At 45.8% G+C, this 19496-nt stretch overlaps 1 protein-coding gene across 1 annotated transcript in view; it reads left to right on the top strand.

The window, feature by feature from the left end:
- The window catches only part of LOC149371084 (MAM and LDL-receptor class A domain-containing protein 1-like), a 56097-nt gene extending 40600 nt beyond the window's left edge, over positions 1-15497 (top strand). Inside the window, exons 14-17 of the mRNA XM_089584691.1 lie at positions 5018-5154; positions 11958-12090; positions 13187-13295; positions 15436-15497. Coding sequence (XP_089440817.1) covers positions 5018-5154; positions 11958-12090; positions 13187-13295; positions 15436-15484 — 428 coding nt within the window. The 3' untranslated portion in view covers positions 15485-15497. The remainder of the gene's footprint in view (positions 1-5017; positions 5155-11957; positions 12091-13186; positions 13296-15435) is intronic.
- The last annotated feature ends 3999 nt before the right edge of the window (positions 15498-19496 follow it).

The raw sequence follows: 19496 nt of genomic DNA, 5'->3' as shown, positions 1-19496 counted from the left end.
TCGGGAGCCGTGTTGTCTCTCAAGAGCCCGAGCCCGCGCTTGTCGTCTGTTTTCATGCATGTCGGTGTCCATGTTACGGGGGAGCGGGGAGACCCAGAGCATATGGCGCCATAGTACTGGGATACGCTCCGCCTCCTCTGGAGTGCAGTCGTGTTGGATGTGTAAGCGGTTTAGCAGGCGGCGCCCAGGAGCCGTCTGCGTGAGCCGCGTGTATTGGTTCACGAGGTGGGCCTCCCGCAGCTCCTGGTAGGAGTTTAGCACCCCCAATGCCTTGAGTTTGGCATTAGAGGTAGCCACCGGGAGATCCAGGGCTCGCTTAGTTGCCTTGCGGATGATGGCGTCTATTCGCGCCTCGTCTTGCTTAGTAGTGCGGAGATATGGCACGGCGTAGAGGATCCGGCTAGTCACGAAGGCATAGACGAGCCGAAGCGCGTCCCTGCCCCGCAGACCACCCCGCTTGTTGGAAACGCGGCGGATCATGCGCCCTACCTGTTCGCCTACTCTCTTGAGTTTCGCAATAGTGGAGTCCGGTCTGAGTCTCTGGTGAATGATAAGGCCCAGAATACGGAGCTCCTCCACCTCTCTAATAGGACCTCCTGACAGAGAGATGTGTATTGCTGTCCTATCCTTTGGGTTCGCTCTGACATGCAGAAGCTCTGATTTCGCTGGAGCACATTGGAGCCCACAGTCATTAGCATACGCATCGACTATGGAAGCAGCCTGCTGAAGGCGGTCCTCCATGTCTCCAAGGCTCCCCTGAGTGGTCCAAATTGTAATATCATCTGCATATAACGCGTGTTGAATGCCTTCCACCCGGGCCAATTGGCTTGGGAGGCGCATCATAGCAATGTTGAACAGGAGCGGTGATAACACTGCTCCCTGAGGGGTACCCCGTGTTCCCATCATGTAAGGGCCGTATTCCTCGCCCTCATTCGCGTAGGCTGCTGTCCGGGCTCTTTCGATGAGTTGCTTGGACTCGTTTCGTTCGAGCTGGTCAGAGCTGCCTCCCACCCCTCCTGCGTTGGCTGGTTATTAACAGCGATCACCTGATTTCGTTGGCAGGCCCATACCATATGGTGCAGGTCCGCCTTCTCCTCGCAGAATTTGCATTGTGAGTCAAATGACTCCGGGTTTATGACGTGTAGTCTTCGTCGGTTGCTGTAAATGTTGGTCTGTAGCTTTCGGAGGTGTTGTTCCTCCCCTTTATCTAGGGTCTTAGTCGCCGGAAGGTAGACCCGACGGGATAATCTTAGGTGCTGAAGTATGTCATTGTAAGTTAGTAGCGGGGTAGGAGGTTCCACGGCATCCGTACTGGGTGCCCGGGCGATCTTTAACGTGCACTGACATCGCACAGCATACGGGTGCGTTTTCGTTCTGCCTCCATGGAAACGCGGCCGGCGCGGCCGGACTGGAAACCGGGAACTCCGACTCGATAGCCGAGTGCTCTAATCACTGCTTCGAGCCACAGAGCGAGCCGAAGAGGTCGCCGAACGACATCGTCGGTCGGCCACCTGGCGACCGGCCTAGAAGAGGAGCCCACCGTGGGGAGGGGAACATCACCCCAATCCGCGCCTAAGGCCTCTTCTTTAATAAAGTTTACCTCCTCCTCCTCACTAAGCCACCGCGGTAGGTATTCTTCAACCGCAGATTTCTTCACTGCAGCGACTGCGGCGCTCGTTGCTCAATCACCTCCATCATCAGGCTCACAGACACCAAAATTGTCGCTCCCATCGCCGTACCGCTGGTTTTCCTGCAGAATTTTCTTTTAAAGAATATATGCCGCCTACGCAAAACTACAAATTTAGCACTACTTGGGAAGTCCTTTCGCCAAATCAGTCATCGGCTGCAAGCGCCTTCCTGGCTGCGCTGACTACTAGCGGCATCGGAGCACTGGCGAAAAGGGCAACAACATCGACTAAGACTAACCCGTCATCCGGGCTCATGGTCTGCCGAGGGGAGTTCAACGACGAGTCCTGAGTTCCGTAACATCGGTGTACGTTCTACAAGAAAGGAGAGACAAAACGCAGTTGAGGTAGATCGACAAGGCCCTGAGAGGAGATGACGAGAAATCCACGAATAGTCGCAGGGGGACACCGGACTTGTGCACTCTGGGGAGGCCTTAGAAGCTGGGAGCCGAACCATTAGTTCAAGCAAGCCTCAGGTAGAGCAGTTTCGAGTTTGGGTAAAGTTTGAAAATCTGTGAGAGGAGCTTGTTCATCGTCATCTGAGTCCGGGACATAGGATCTTCAGTCTCTCGTAAGCTTTGATGAGCGTGGCTTTTCATAGGGTCTGTAACTTTGCAGTCGTAGTCCTCGCGGTCAACGACAACGGACCCTTGTCCGCAGGAAGGATGAAGACCTTGTTGTCGGAGCGGGCATCTGTTGTGTGCCAGCGCTGTGTTTCTCAGAATCTCGAAGTGTTGCGGCCTCTTCTCGTGAATTTGTGTTCAAGGCAGTGAGAGAGTTTGGAAAACACGCAAATCGGAGGCAGTGAATCCCAGTGACAGTGGCTAAAAAAGCGTGTCTCTTGCTACCACCCTGTTCACCCTGAAGAAGGTGCCGAGCGTCCTTCCATCAGAATTCGGCTGAAGTATAACGGTTTTCTAATACATCCTTCTGCTTTTTGATATGAAGTATGAATACTTTCACAGATATTGTAAAACTTGGAGACTTAAAAATAAAATAAAATTCTCGTACATAGAATAAGGCATTATCCTGCGGACGCTTTAGTAGGAAACCTCGTTTAATTTTATAATCATGACCTTTGGGAATCTCAGAGAAACGAAAGAAAACTGAACAACAATTTAATAACAACCTTAGCTGACTAGCGCCTCAACACATGCACATATCCTACATAACATCGTGATCATTGAACGTTAGGTTTACGGTGACTATATGTTGCAGTCTATGGCTTATGAATTCCAAATCATTAATGTACATACACCTTCATAATAGACTTTAATAAATTTTCTTTGTGCGAGCAATATTACTCATAGAAACGTCTTAAAACATGCATTTCTTATTTTAAATGTTTGTTCCTGCTTTCTGGTTTATACTTTTGTTATTGACTGCCATATACTGTTTATGCTTCTAGAGTTCTATAGGTTTGTAAGTTATGTGCGCGCACATGAAAGCATAAAACTACAATGTATAATTCAGATATTTTTTCCTTTATGATACTTTACGATGTGTACATCGCTCCCGTTCTTGTAAACAATGGGGGATGGAAGCCCTTCATGCGGTTTGCGCCAGCAATGCGGGCAAGCTGCTATTAGCGCGCCGAAAGGGCTTATCTGTTTGAGAAACTGACAGCATGTCACGCAGCCTCGGTGATGCCTAGATAGAGAAGAGCGTCGAGTTTCACGGCTGAGTTTTGTAGCGAGAGCTATATTGGCCGTATTCTCGCCGTTTCGCTGTGGCCTGGGGCCGCACCGCAAGCTGAGCCGTTGCCTGGCAACCGCCGCAGCTGGCAGCGCCGCTCTCCGCGCCATCTGGCATGACGTCAGAGGAGGAGCCGGTTAACCCGCGTTGCAACAATATAGGAGGAGCCGGCGTTGCATCATATAGGAGCGTATATAGAAGGGGCGGCTCGCTGGGATTCGTCGGCAGATATGGAAAGTGAGTCGGCGAGACTGAAAGAAGCCAGGCTTCGTCGTCGGAACGAAACCACGAACCACGAAACGAAGAACAAGAACAAACAAGCGCAAATAAACAAAAAAACAAGAGAAAAAACACGATCAAATCTTGGCCTCAAAGTACTGTGTCGGAGCCATTGAGACGGCGGCTGCTTGCTACTTTACCGACCATCGGGCCGCCTTTGTGGCAATTGAGAAACAACAAGATGAAGACTTTGAAAATAAATGCGTTATACACTTTAAAAATGTCTAGTCTTTAATGTAACCATAACTTAACGATAAGCAACAACAAAGCCTAAACACTGAGACGTACCACGCTAAACGATAAAGATGTAACCGTAGAGATAACAAAGGTAAACATTAAGATTAACCGTACTTCTCGCTACGCACATTCAGGCATAACTGAGTTAAGCCACAGCCAATTTTTTCTTCAAAATAGCCGCTTAGCGATGAACGGTGGAGGTTTTTACAGTTGGCTTGAAACTTCCACCCCATTTCTTGGGAAGCTTTTTTCTTCGAAACGAAAAAACAAACAAACACATCAGCATCTATCGCTGCCGCTGCTGATTCACCATGCCCCTGATTTATTCAGGGAACATTTCGCAAAGCCGAACTGGTGAAGCGGTGGACTGGTTGTTTAGTATAGAGGTTTTCTGTGTATTTCTTGCTGCCAACTGAACAACAGATATTATATATTCCGTGCTTCGTGCAAGATGGCTACACAGCAGACCCCGCGCAGAATCTTTCAAAAATTTTCAGACTGAAAGAAATTGCTCCAAAATACAGGAAATGATGCATGATAAAGGTCAGCAATTCTGAAATTCGTATTATTCTGAAACCGCCTCCACAAACTGCTCATCACGTCAACCACGCATTGTCCAAATCGCTCTAATTGCTTCTGTCATTTAGACTTGATTCTGTAATGTTCGCAGATTTTTAGTTCGTAATTTCGAAGAGGTGATTTTAGGCGCGAGACTTTACATTTAATTTTTCTTCTCTTCCAGCCAAATATGAAGCAAAGAATAATAATACAGTTGATCTATTATGAACAGTTCTAGCTTCAAAGCTTGGCTGTTGTTTCCTCTATTTTAAGGTTCCTCTAGTTTCCTTTGGTAAGAAGCGTTGACTTCTTACAGTGCGACTCACGTGCACACAAACGCCAACCAAATTAACGGCCGATGCGTGAGTAGTGCAATGCTCAGTGCTCAGAGTAATCCATGAAATTATTTCTGAAGCTATGCGCATCAGTGACATCCACCATCCTTACAGCGAACGGCGTAAGTCTTGCTGCGTCTGAGTGTCGTTTGTGCGCGCCTAAAAGCTATTGCCCAGCGCGTAACGTTCCCTGTTGGCATTTTTAACTCGTTATTTTTCGTTTTTCAGGTAATGCCACACTTCACGTTTTGCTTTTAGATGCAGAAAGAACCGTGAAATTTGCAAGTGCAGTGGTCAACACCACAGTTACAAATAGCTGGACGCTGTTCACCCTCGAGCGTGAGGATATCCCTGCGCACTTTGCGGTGAGCTCTGGTCCTTTTTCGAATCAATACAAAGTGAAGAAGACTGAGTGCCCCTAGACAGGTTTCATTCCTGATTCTTCTATAGCGACGCCACTGCCAAGAACAGCCCCAGGTGACAACGCTTAAGGTAATAGACAGAACGAAATATCAATAGTCTCTGGATCATGCCAGCATGAAAAAAGTTGCGTCACGCCATTTGAAAGAAAATACACCGGTAAAGTATAGATTATCAACGCGTGAATGTGACTAATGATATAAGACATTAATGACGCCTGTATTCCCAACACTACTTCCATGATTTCGATGATGTGGTAAAAAAAGTAGCTCACTAACTATCATTAATCCTATGCTGTAACGAAAATACATGTGTTATACTATTTTAAAGACCTGAAAGCCATAAACTATTAGTCTGAAAGATGTTTTTCGAAATGGCATCTGAAAGTGCCTATGACTGGACTGCTTAACTAGAACGCGATTATTTTAGAGCTGCGCCGCTAGGAATGGTAGAGAATAGTGTTTGAGGTGCGTTTTAATCGTTCTTGTCTGCCTCCATAAACTCGTTTCTAGTTCTTTAGTTTCCTTGTCTCATCATTCCTGGCAAGACTGCTCGGACGTGAACTACCGGGTACCTAAAAAGGAAGATTTGCTTTTGACGTTGTGTGATTTACTTCTACAAACAAGATAGCGAAGTGAGGTGGAGACAAGTGTCAATGGCAGAGGAAGCAGTCAGAAAAAGGGAACAAAAGTTATGAAATGTGAAACCGATTTCCTTGCTTTAAGGAGCCAGTATGAGCTACCTACGAAGGAAGACCAAGCCAGGCACGGACTTTTGCGTGTATCAGTCCCAGCCACGTGTTAGCTTGTCCGTTGTGTAACGACACGTCGGGCGCTTCTGTAGGGCCTACTCGAGGTCACCGGACTCCAGGCTAGCAGCGCGCGTCCAGAACTTTCTGCTGCAGTTTTCAGTCGTTGCCAAGCAAACATATGATCGAAACGACAACCCAAAAACCTCGGCATGATATGGGGATCAACCAATGCAAGTATGAAATACATGCATGCGAAAGAATCGGAGCCACATTTTCAGCCAAGTGATACCGTGATCTTGTGTACATAGACTACACATAAATTAGACTGGGAACTGAAAAATTAATGCAATTATTACTCTCCAACCCGCAACGCCTAAGGAATAACGGGCTAGACAGACTGAGCCATCAGAATGGAGGGTTCCGCTTTGCGTAAGGTATCTGCAATATTCGCAGGAACTCAGAGGCAAACACGACGCCAACAAAACTTGCTAAGAGCGTCCAAATAGAATTCGTGCTGCAAGCATGTTTTTTGATCCCCAAGCGTTATCACATCCTTTTCCTTGATGAAAAAAATTCAACTCGTTTTTCATTCAATGCTCGAAAATTTTCGCCACTATCTGATGTCAACGTTCTAGTGGAGCCTTTAGGAGGCTGGTAAGCCTTAGTTGACGCTCACCACGCACAACCATGGTACATTTTGCGGTTTCAGAAAAGAACATGCAGAGAGGGCTATGACACAAACTGTTGCACCCGCCGCGAATGAACGGCTCTGGGCTGCAACGGGAGGTGGCCACGTTTGTACATACGTGTTGCTTTTTTATAAAGTCGTTATCAATGATCTGATGGCATTATTATGTTCATTTTAGCTTTTAAGAAGATTATAAGGAACATCGCGATGGCTAAGAGAAGTTCACTTGCTGAGCAAATGACGTGGCTAACTGGAAGATACATTTGCCTGCGAAAATACTGACGCTGTGGCTTTTCTTTTTGATTTGCACGTATGGTGTCATTACGGATGTTGACCCGGAGACAAGTGACAGAATTTCTGACGTTGTTCAAGTGTACGGCTCGGATCACCGAAGCTCATCGTATCGGCAGCTCTAAGTGTGCTAAGCTGGTGGTTGCAACCTTCCATCTAAAATCCCGATATGGTGGGCTATGAGAGGCATGCTGTTTAGCTTTATGTTTCCAGAAGTGCTCAGTGCCATAAATGCAACAAGACGGGAGATGTGAGTGCTGTTTGCAGAATCGAGTTATCCTTCCGCCAATGCGGCGATACGCACCATCATGACACTTGCAAAACGGATACTATCAAGTGCGCCAAATGCTCGGACGGCCATGAGCGACGGATAAAGACGTCACAGCTAGCTTGAGCTTAGTTGGCATAACGGATCGAGCTGAAAAACAAGACGACGCCTGCTGCAGAATTACATCTAACCGCGAAGGCTCAGTCAGATGCGATTCCTCATCAGCCTCCTCTTATGTTGAATGGGCTGCTTTGCCAACGATGTCTGTCGCTGTGGCACAACCCAGTTTGGTTGCGACTCCAGCTTACAGTATTGTGAAGCCCGAAAGTAAACTGCTTAAAGGTATGCTCGAACAGTTTGTGAATTCAATGCGGGTGCTGCTTTCTGGCATCAGTATGTCAACATAAAGGATTGTTGCTTAATTTTCGGACGCACTTGAGCCGCTGTTGTCGGCACTGCAGTAATTCTCTGCAATCGAGGCGACACGTGCGAGACTCGCGATTACGATGCCAACAATATGCCTGCATATTTTTAATCTCTCCTCTCACCCTATCGTAACTCACCACTACCTTTCTTTTCCCTTTTTTTTTGTCTAGTGCAGAGTAGCCGGCCAGATATTCTTCTTTCCGGTCGACCTTTCTGCTATCCCAATTAGTAAAATTAATACCTTTTAAGATTTGCGCACGCAGAAAAAAAGTCATGCACTTGTGAAACGACTGCAGTGAGCGATACCTTTTATGTCCGCTGATTGGAATTTCACAGCGACAATTATATGAAGAATTCAATTACTGTCTGGAGATCAGTGGACTACAATTTCTTTGGTCTGTGCTGCTATCTGTGGAAGCGCAGCAGAACTGGATGAGCGCACTGGGTTAGTGCGTAAAAACTGCATTTGCGAAGAAGTGTTTCAAGAATTGATTTCCTCTTTGGACAAAACAATGGACAGTTATGAAGAAAGAGAGTTAACTGCACTTGGAACGTTGATTGACCTACGACTGAAGAACCGAACAGTTTTGGTCACATCAACCACACATCCCATCAGTGCTTCTTTGGTGGACGAAGAACGCGAATGTCGGAAAGTCCAGTTTCTCCGGTAGCGGTACCTTGTGGACAGACGGCAGTTTGAATTGAAGGGACGGAAGGAAGCCGATTTCTGGGTTTCCTCGAGACGCGGCAACAGGAGTCCTCCACTGTAATGTCTAAGGCAGTGGTAATGATCCGTTAGTACCTGGCAGTTAGTTTCAGTTTGGAGGTGCAGGCTTGAAGACAGGAAAGTTGACATGCTTTTGTTTTTCCACCAGAGATCCTGGCAAGTAACACATTTGAATGCTCAGTTATAGCGGAAAGAAAACCGCTTGAGATGTCTATAACTGCGCATATGGATCTGTAACAGCGCTACAAAGATTTCTTATTGAATTTAAGCATTAAGGAGTCAGTTATGTTATGGAAACACCGGTTTTTTCTAGTATGAATTTAATGTCGGCCACATTTGGGACCTTGACAGCGTTGATGTATAATTTATTTCATTCGGGAAAACATTTTTGCGAAACTGCATGAGGTGAGGTTTACTGATAGTCAGTTATCGCATGCTTTTTGATAATATTGTTACGAAGAAGACGAAGCCTGCAGTGGCGTGGGACGGAGCTCTCGCACTAGGCCAGCGGCCATTAAATCATCTGTTGTCCATCGTTCATCACGCCTCATTCTTCTTCTGGCCGCCACGTAACATTTGGTGTGAGGTGCGGGGGTCCCTTCATCGCCATCCTGGTTCCGGAGCTTCGGCGTCCTGCGGCTTCCTTGGACGTCGGCCGTGAGTACCTGGTCCGCCCCGCCCGGACCACAAGACACGACGAACTGACGACGTTGCCGCGACCAGAATGACCCGACCGACCCGGGACCCTGCTCACACGTGAGGACACCGCACCCTGACCCTGCCGTCCGGTACGTCCAAGGACCTCGGCCGTCACCCTCCCCCACGGGACCTAGAGAACCTCAAGACCTGGGAGGACTGGGAGACCCTGCTGCGCTCGGGGGACCCGGCCGTGCAGACCATCGCCACCGGCCGTGCTGCCAGTGTTATGAACCTTCGGAACATAAACACTTGAGTGCAGTGGGGTCGTGCGGGGACCCTGGGGCGTGCCCCGAATTCCTCTGTAAATAAAGTTTTCTCTCTCTCTATCTCTCTCTCTCAGCTCCTGGCACTCTACGGCCCGAATGCCTCGTGGACCGGGACTCATTCGCCTATCGTCTCATCCACCGTGGCGCCGAGCACTTCACCGCCTTGCCACTTCTTTGCCTATCCCCGTATCGCGCATCCCTTCGTCGATGTCTTCTATTTACGATCGGAACGATCGCTCGGTGGCCCCGGGTAATGTTACGAAGAAGACGAAGCTGGCAGCGGCGCGGGACGGAGCGCTCGCGCTAGGCCAGCGGCCATTAAGTCATCTCTTGTCCATCGTTCATCACGCCTCATTCTTCGGTTGGCCGCCACGTAACCATATCTCTAGTAATAAATTGCCAAACTATTGATAGCACTAGCGATAGCAAACGTTAAGCAACTGTTCAGGAACGAAACTTGGAAGCTTTCCTAGGGGGACCCAAAGTGTCATAAACGTTCGCTGTGTGTTCGGTTCATATTCTCTCTCAGATTTGATGTCATGGTCTGTCCGACAACAGGATCCAGAAGCAATTCATATTAAAAATCGCACACGGCGTGCACCTAAAAAATAGTGGCATATCTCAAATGCAAGTAACGAGGCTTGTGTCCGGTTCCCTATATAAGGTGCGCTGCGTCTTATAAGGAGCGCCAGACAGCCTACGTGGGCGGCAGAGGAAACGTTAGAAATGTTTAGGATGCGAAAGTTTTAGAAAATTTACTAAAGTGTTGCAAAAGTTTTCCAGCCGTCCACGGCACGGTGTAGAGTACTATCCTTCTCATCCGAATTGCCAGACTTTGGAGTGGGTCTGTGGTGAATTGTGTAGTGGTATAGTGCTGTGGAAATTTGTAGTGGCGCAGTTTACACATGATGTAGATGCAGTTTTTGATCCGTTTGTGCCAGAACCTTCTTAAGATCTGAGCGACCTAGCAGGTTCAGCCACAAACATTGAGGCAGCCAGCGGAGTGAATATAGATCACAAAATTAACTTCGATTACTTGCCTGAATTGCGTACCCCGATATTTTGCTAGTAGTTATCCATGCACGATATACGTCAAGCCGCTTCAGCCCATTTTGCACTGGGCAAATTACATTCCTGAGTGGTTTGTTGGCATGAAAGTGTGCTCTTTTGGAATGCTCATATTTAATTTAATGCGAATACCCTACACGTTTAACCTACCAGCAATAAAAGGTGCCAGGGCAGCGAGGGTATTTAAAAGATGGTGGTTTTCGCATTTTAGTTCCGTAGGGGCACACGTAATGTAAATTATTTCTCTGGCTTTACGAGGTATTCAAAACGACAATGTAGAGCACCCGTGCATATGTCTTGTTACTGTGCATTAATTGCTACATGCAGACTGTTGTTTGTTTGCGCACCACAAGATGCTTTTTTCACATACCATTCTGCGGATAAACAAAGGACACATTGCTCACTGCGAGGTGGGCCAATGGAACAGATAAGCTGCAGTAATAGTCAGGGTTGTTTCAACGACACAACAAAGACAAGTGGCCGCGGGCATGGCCGGTAACTGCCACACTGAACGGGGGTACCTGAAATATCCCGCTGCCAAGAACAGCCACAGCAACAGTGCATGCGTATAAAAAGTTGCAAGCTCTTAACGAAAATTTTCGTTCGGTTAGTGGCGACCAAAGTTTAGTTCTATGAACGTTGGTGGCGACTGGGCTTGCCGTAGCCATCGCTAGGTGGAGCGCAATCTTTCTGAAAGGGTAAAATTCTCCAAACACGAACATGAAATCACATCGTCAGGGAAACTTCAATGAAGAGTACCTGGGCCAGCCCTCTGGCCAGCCGTGTCCGCCTCCCGAGGCAGCCCAATGACAGCCTAGAACAGTGGTGTAGTAGATGGCGCCACAGCGCTTTCAACATGGCGGCTATTATGGTCTATAGCATGCAGCATCGGTCGCTTATTAGTTGCATTTCCACGGAAGCTATGAATACACTATTGTTCTTGCTACTGGGGCTTTTTAAGAGGATTCTGGTGTGGGCTAGCTGGTTCATGCTTAATAAACAGATTCACACAGCGCTACGGAACGAGGACAGAAGGAACACGAAAAACAGCGCCCGTCCTGTGTTTTTCGTGTTCCTTCTGTCCTCGTTCCGTAGCGCAGTTGTGAATCTGTTTATGGGGCTTTTTGCCTGAGACCAAATTTGATGTGATGGAGAAAGTACTAGTTTACAATTTATGGTACCTGTAAACAGGCTCTTTCCGTGCCTAGGTAACAAAATTCACTTACATAGTCCCAAAATTTACTACTTCGAGCAATTTTTTCTGCACAAGTTGTAAAAGCCTGCATTTTACGTGAACAGTTTATACTATTTTCCTTTTTCTTTGCTTTGTCTTTGGATCAGTGAAGAACAGTATGTACACAGGAATTCGCAATCTTTGTTATTTTTTTTTGGTGCTTATGCAGGCTTGGCCTGCCGGCGGAGTTGGCTGCCAGGGCAATCTCGATATATCTACATGTTTGTGAAAAAGCTGTCAAGAACGCTTTTGCAAGGTTTACTGAGTCAAATTGTAGTTTTTTTGTTGAAGCACTTCACGTGAACTTCACGTTATGTTTCCGCCATGCAGATTATAATTGGCGCCGGCTTCGGTCCTTTACAAAGCGACATTGCTATCGATGACATCGAAATAAGCCGAGGGTTTTGCCAAAAAACGGTGGACGTTACTGTGACGGCGCCACCAGCAACCACGTCTTTACCAGGTAACGGCTTCTTTGAACTTTGTTTGTTGAAATAGAGTTTGTTGAAATAGAGCTTGAAAGAGAGCCCCTGAATCACCATCCGTTTTTCGTCATAATTTCCCGTCGTATTGGTTCGATCTAGCTTCAAATGCACTGAAGTTATTTTTCGCACAAGCAGCATTTCTTCCCTCCGAGTACAACGCTCCTTTTCTTTGAATTGCATTCTTCTCCCATTCTGTTTTAAAACATACGTCTGTAAAGAACCACAGCATATTTTAGGGCTTTATTTGCCCTTTCCTCGGCTCTGTAACTACTTAGCAAGCTATCACACTTATATTCCAAAGCGAAAAAGCAAAGAAATATGATTTCCAGCACCGGTTTATGAACCAGGATCATGAACCGGTTCATATGTCTGTCTCTCTTAAGCCTTCTTAGCAGCTTACCGCAAACAGTATCTTTATTAGTTTGGGGTGACATATAAACATCTGAAGACTTACGATCAGAAATAAATGACGAAATGTTTAACCTCTTCTCATATGCCTATGTATCTTGAGCTCAGTTGCTTTATAATGCAGCCAAAGCTGTACGCTACAAATTGTGAACTGTCTTTCCGTTGCGCCGCTACACGATTGCCGATCTGCACTGGCATGTACGGCGTACGCCAAGGGCCTCGGTGTAGTACTACTTGCCCACATTGGCACTGGATGGCGCAGTAGGTCATCGGGGCGCGCAAGGGACGCACACACTGCAGAGCCGGAAAGAGAAGGTCAGGAGGTATGGCTCGTTCACGGAGATATTGCTCGGCCGTACTAGCACTACGAAGAATGCAATGCGAGGAGGGGTGAGAGAGAGGAGAGCGAGCTCCAATGAAGATGAACAGTGTTCACTACACGAAACCTTTAAAACGGGTGGCCCAAATTCCCGGAAAGCTGACCGTTCAAAGGACGACAATGACGAGGAGGTGAAGAACTGCCGCAGGCACAGAGATGGAGTATACGCTGGCGCTGTGCTTTCATTGCAGACCAATGGCGAGAGTGATTTTGCCTTTAGCTGTGTTTCGCAATTGACCGTGTGAGGCGTAAATGTTTGCAATTCTCTCCTTTTTTTTTTTCAATAGAGAGCGACGCCACAGACTCCGTAATGACGCTCATTCTGGCGGCCAGTGCCTTGGCAGCATTTGGTGCAGCGATCATTGTTACCGCCGTCAAAAAACGAAATATTTACTCGTAAGTCTTTCATAACACCTTTATTACAGACGTTTTATGCGATTGTTTATTTGCTGGGTCGATTTTTATTTGTAGTGAAGCAGTAGGAATTTTTTTGTCGTAATGTTATCGTCTTGTAGCCTTAAGAAAACCACATCCTTCTGACGCTAATATTTTAAAATTGTTATGTTATGATAACATTTTCCTAAGGTGTTTGCTAAGCTTGTCTTCTAGCGCTGTGAAAAGACAAACTTACTGGGCGTCATTTATGTGCTAGCATTTTTTCAGAGTTGCTGAAGGGCTATCAGAAAAAAAGTGTCTTACATCGGGCAAATAACAAGAGACAAGAGAAGAATATAGCAAACCCTTTAGGCAATAGAAATTGTGCGCATTTTCCTTCACGAAAACGTTTATCCTTAAGTGCTTTTTGCAAGTTTAAAACACATGACGAAATACCAAGACACCTTTAAGAAGTAAATAGTTGCACTTAGCACGAAGTGTTCTTTGCGAAGTGCCCACATTGGAGGATTTAAGCAGGACTTTCAAAAGCTTGCTGTGTGACGATAATTATATGTAATATTGTGGGGAAGTCTTCAGATATGTGGAATTTTGATGCAAGTATTGAGTGTCCGAAAATATCTACCTCAGAAACCTTAAAGAAAAAGTATTAGAAAATAATGACGCTCATATTTATATGCAAAACTGTTTCCTGATGTGGTGCATATAGTAAACGCCTTAATTTTGAGAATTAGAAAATATGGTCGCCTCACTTAATTTGTGCATCTTTTTCGGGGAGAAACAATTGAAACGAAGGAACCTTAATCTGCACAAATCGGGTAACCGTAGATGTAAATTGCATGGTAAATGCTGCAACAAACAAACGCTGCTGCCACTGGCCTAGAGGCATTACTTTATGATGAAAAGATGGTGGCGCATCATTTTTATCAGTAGTCAGCAAATGTGCATGAGTTTTTCAGCCTGTTTGAGTGAATTCAGCCATTTCTATTAACATAGCCAGAGAAACAACCTTGCCCCTGACTGCTAGCTTGAAAAAGTGCCGTATAACTCTGAAGACAAAAGCCCCTCTTTTTACTCGCTGCAAAAAGCACCACTCCTGGGGTTGCAAGCCATAATGATGCCATCCTTGGAAAGTTCACATTGTGTAGATAACGAATACGAATTTCGTATCTTGAATTCCATGTTTATGTTTTCACCCCAGTCTAAAGGAAACGCAGCAACATAAAACTACGCTTAATTACGAAGACTCTTATTTAGAGGGGATTTGGTGAGTGCGTAGTAATGGCGTTCCGAGGCGGAACAATGAATACAGATTTGGAAAATTTACAAATCAGCAATTGCCTTCTGCTTTTTAAACACCCTGCCAGAGTGTTTTTCTTTTTGCACGTTGAAATGAAGATTGGTGCGCTGTCGATACTTAACTGCCAAACAGAATTTTCGAGAGTTCCGAAAAATTGGGTGTTGAAATTCCCAATCAGGGCTTACAAGATGTACCACTGATTTGCGCTGTAAATTTTCTGTAAAGGAACAGTTAATGCGTTATTTGAAATAGACCACAAAGGTGCTGCAGGAATGCACCACGAGGGGGACATAAAGCTTGCAAATGATTGTGCCATATGCTATCGCAGAGTCACCGTTGTTTTCAACAGTGACCATGCAATCATATAGAGAGAAACGCTGTACCACATTTTGTGAACGCGACGTGGAATTAGTTTTCAGATCGCAGTCATGCGGTTCACGCTTCCACAAAATGAATTGAGTTAAGTGCGCACGAATAAAATAAAGGTGTTTTTTTTTTATAGAAACATCCGGTTTTTTCGACTGAATGCAACTCAGCAAAAATAATAATTTGCCTCTAAACCAGATGGGAGCATTATCTGTAGACTTCAAGAATGCATGCGATGCTAGAAACCACGCCAAAAATATGAAATGAGTGCGTAGATGATATCGCGTCGTAAGCGGTCCAAAGAAAAGGGTTATTAAAGAGCAGCGTATGCTCAAACGAATTCTTTGCGGCAAAATCTTGTGTGCGGTTTATAGTGTCTTTAGTTCTTCGAGAGGCAGTCTCAATCTGGATAAATGTATTATTAAATTAGCTGGTGTCTGATTGTGCACGCATGAACGACACAATATCTTTTTTCAGCACTGAGGGTCTACTGGCGAATGCAGAGTACGGCATATCCGGCAACTAAATCTGAATACAGAAAACCTCCTCTGGTGAACTGTAATTAAATATAATCGGTTCTTAAGTCCAGAAAGAGTACATGTCTCATGCAAATGTACTGGAAGTTTGTCAAATTTTGAGGAGAGTTTCCTTACGTGCAGCCACTGATGTTTAATCCATTGTGGCAAAACACATACATCTTTTCACAAATCTGCTGTCAACCTGAAAATCATAATAAAAGACAATTCGGAAGTCTATTGTTATTACTTACACATAAAACATACCTTTTTAGTTGATCCTGCAGACTTGTTTTTTTTTGATTTCATCAAAAACCTTTTTATAAATCGTAGAGGTAAGTGCTTAATAATTGTTGCATTAAAGTGCCAGTATTCTCTTAAGGGCTAGTAAGATAAGCATCCAGTTACGTTTGTTGTGATTTAATTTTATCTCGGCAGCACTCAGGTTAGGAAACCTCATGCAGTAATTTTGTCTGAGGAGCGAAAAATGGCGCAAGGTGAGTTTTGAAGACGAAGAATAAGAAAGGACACTGAGGTGTGTGGTGTAGTTGTGAGCGCAAACTATTTTTGGCACATCTTGGCAGCTGCTTTAAGTTTCTCTAAAGCAGAAATTTTTGTTTCAAGCTGTGAGCCCTCACTGTAGTGTACTATCGAGACCAAAAGTCTCCCAAAAAGGCGAACGGTGATTTCAGCGTACAGGTGACGTTTCTTCCAATGATTGACTGATATTACTGACACATCTGAAAGCACGAGAGTGCAACTTCCTTCTCCAGAAGTGCGGTCTCTAGCCACTGGCTGATAAGATAGCTGCACATTCTGTTATCACTCACACGTCCTTACTATGCATTTTCGGCAATAAGTGTGACTTCTGTTAACTGGGACTGCACCAATTTGTTTTATTGCCTCTCGAACAATCACCACAAAGAAAGTTTGAAGATGGGCATTCACACTGCGATCCCAGTGTGGTCTGGTCGAGCAGAGAGCTCCTTCAGATGGACGAGGAGCTGAACACGTACCAAGATATTCTTAGTCACTACAGATTAGGAAGTGAGACACTACCTGGGGCAGGCAATGGCCTCAGCAAAAAGGAAGAGGTCCTATGGAGAACGTTACAGGCGGGGGTTTTTCCTAACACACTAGCACTAAGCAGATGGCATCCGATGATTCATGACACGAGGTGTAAACACTGCAACGAAATTGTAAACATGAACCACATGCTGTTGACATGCTCTAGCTACAACGAACCAGAGAGAAATATAGAGTACTGGGAGGCTTTAATGGTCGTCCAGTAAGAAGAAAATCAAAAGAAAGTCGTCCATCTGATCCTGGACACCGTGAATCCTAAGGGATCCCACAATACTGAAAGGGGAGGAAGATGACACCGGTCAAGACTCAAGTCTTTATCGCCCTCTGATTCTTTGGCGGGTGCAAATAAAGTTATTTCACCATCAAGACGAGCATTTGCTTTCCTCTAAGGCTTATGGGCCACAAACCCGACATAGCCTAAACAAAAATCTTTACTGCAGGCAGCCACTGAACAAATATCGAGAAAATAAACAAACGTTGGCAGGATAAGTGGAACTGAGACCCTCAATATTTTTTTTTGTGGTTACATAAATATTTTGCTCTTGTAAAACAGTTTAAAATTCGTTCTCTATAAATATGTCGTTCGCAGAAAGCCACGATTAAAAAGAAATTACTCTACCTTCAGTAATTTTGCTAAGACAAAATAACAGTTTCGGCTTCATTAAATGCTGCGAGTTCATGTTAGTACTGAATATTTTATTTTCAAATTCTTCAAAGAAGCTCTACGGTGCACCATGTAAGTTGTCCGTCTACGTGAAAGCGTGACCAGCTGGAAGTAAAAGGTAGCAATAAATATTGGTGCAGAGGTGCGTGTTCGTTCTCTTGTTAGCAATTCGCGAGTACATAACAACAGCCAGCCCCGATGAATTACTTGGGCCATGGTTAGTGGAGGGCATAATAGTACCGCTCTGTGCTTATCTGTACCTATCCCTTTCATCGTTCCGCACATTCATTTAACTAGATGTCGAACTACCTCTCACATTACAGTGCAGGTTGTTCAAAATCAACTTCGCAGATTTTTGGAAACGAGCAATAACCATTACGGAGAAGCTGTTTTCTCAAGCAGGTTATCGAAGCAGGTAGACCCAAAGAGAGGACTTTATTTTCTCGTCCTGTGCTAAATAAACCAAAATGTAATAATAAACTTTTATACCACTACTCTTAGAGTGCATGCTTATTTTGCACACCTACAAATGCGTTCATTCTGAAGCTACACCATTCTGTAGCATTCGGCTAGCACGCTTGTTTTTTGAGATATCCGCCAGTGAATTACCATCACCTCCCGCCGAATCGCGCACGCAAGCCAAGGCAGTGACGATAAGCGCGAACATCTCCTCCGCATGACGCAATCTCTTTTCTTCTTCTTTTTTCTTCTGCCGTTGGGTACATGAGCAGAATCGCGCATGATAACTGGGGCCCAATGACCTGAAAATCCCCGCAGGAACGGGGCCGCCCTCGCTTCGCCTCAGCCTGCGGCGAGGGCCACCTGCGTTCGTTCGCCCATTTTTCGATCTTCGAGTCTCCAAGGTTCTCATCAAATTCTGTGCCCTATCATACCAACATTCGCACTGCCTTCAACTTGGTGTTCATCGGTGCTTGCTCTGCGGATGGATACCCCCGTGCCGTCGTCCGCGACTCTTGGTTCGACAGCGGCTTTCATCGTGGCCTCTTTGGCTTCCCCGCTGACCATCTTGATACTCCTCGTCGCTTCGCCGCTTTTGCGGAGGCCCCCTAGAGAACTCTGCGCCACTCGTGCGCTTCTCCCTTTGTGCGGCGCGGCCTCTACTTCCTTGACTCTTACTCCTGTGCCATTTGTAGGCCCTGAACGTAACCTACACGCGCCTACACGGGCAATTCCTTCCGTCGAGATATTGATTCTGTGCCTAAGTGAACGTAAATGGAGACTGGGTTGAAACGAGTGCATTGGTGGCTCCAAGTGACGACAGTAGTGTGCGTACATGTATTTTTGGTAGCGCCTCCTTCGCTGTCGACTACCAGCGCTGCATATTCTAAGTATTCGATCAACTTCCAGAGCATCTGGAGTGTCGTTGCGTGGGAATAGAGCCTCTGCTTTGCACGGTAAGCGCTTCATTGAGCTTAAGGTGAATCTTCCTCATGAACGAATGGATGATTTTTATAACTGATCGTTTGTGCGACTGTCAGGTAAGAAACTACATTTTTGTTTTGCTGCGAATACATGTTTAGCTGCATTATGGGTGGAATTCATGCGTGAGTGAAGCCTCCCGGCGGGTCACTTGACTCAATTTGCTGCGACTGTAAAAACAGCTCTGATGAGAATTGGCAAAAACCCTCAAGGTTCGCGATGTGATTTGACGTACCCTGACATGGTCCATGCCCAAATATGGCATAGAACACCCCAAGTTTGACTTTGAAGTGGCCTTGGTCAAAATCGGCGAAAATTGATCAGTGAGTTCCTGACAGGTATAGCAGATATGCAATGTGGCCTATGCCCAAATATTGCATGGACCGCCGAAATACGACATTGAAGTGCCTTTGAATGAAATCGTCGAAAATTGAAATGTGGGTTACTAAGATACTCGTATATAATGGCGCGTCCCCATTGTGGCCCATACCAAAATATGGCATGCACCCCCCAAAAATTTTCTCTTGGAATGACCTTGGCCGAATTTGACGGCCGGTGAACGCGGCTGTGCTCAAGTGGAAGACAGGTTTCACTTAGTCTCAAAATTTAATTGGCCAACCTTCCAAAATGGCATTGGCCCACCTCCGAAATTTTTTCTGGCCTATCCCCCAAAATATGAAAATTTAGTTGACCGATGTTCGGAACCGTCTTTGGACATCCCGAAAATTTGAAAACTGAGTTTACCCACGCTCCGAACCGAACATCGGACGCCCCCAGAATAGATTTGCCCTCCTCCAAAATTTGCGTGGTCCACCGAAATCTGGGTGTCTCCG

The sequence above is a fragment of the Amblyomma mixtum genome, chromosome 1 (genome assembly GCF_055824585.1).
Source record: "Amblyomma mixtum isolate Tamu chromosome 1, ASM5582458v1, whole genome shotgun sequence".
Classification (NCBI taxonomy): Eukaryota; Metazoa; Arthropoda; class Arachnida; order Ixodida; family Ixodidae; genus Amblyomma; species Amblyomma mixtum.
The sequence above is the reverse complement of the archived record's forward strand: the minus strand, read 5'-3'. Positions and strand labels throughout refer to the sequence as shown.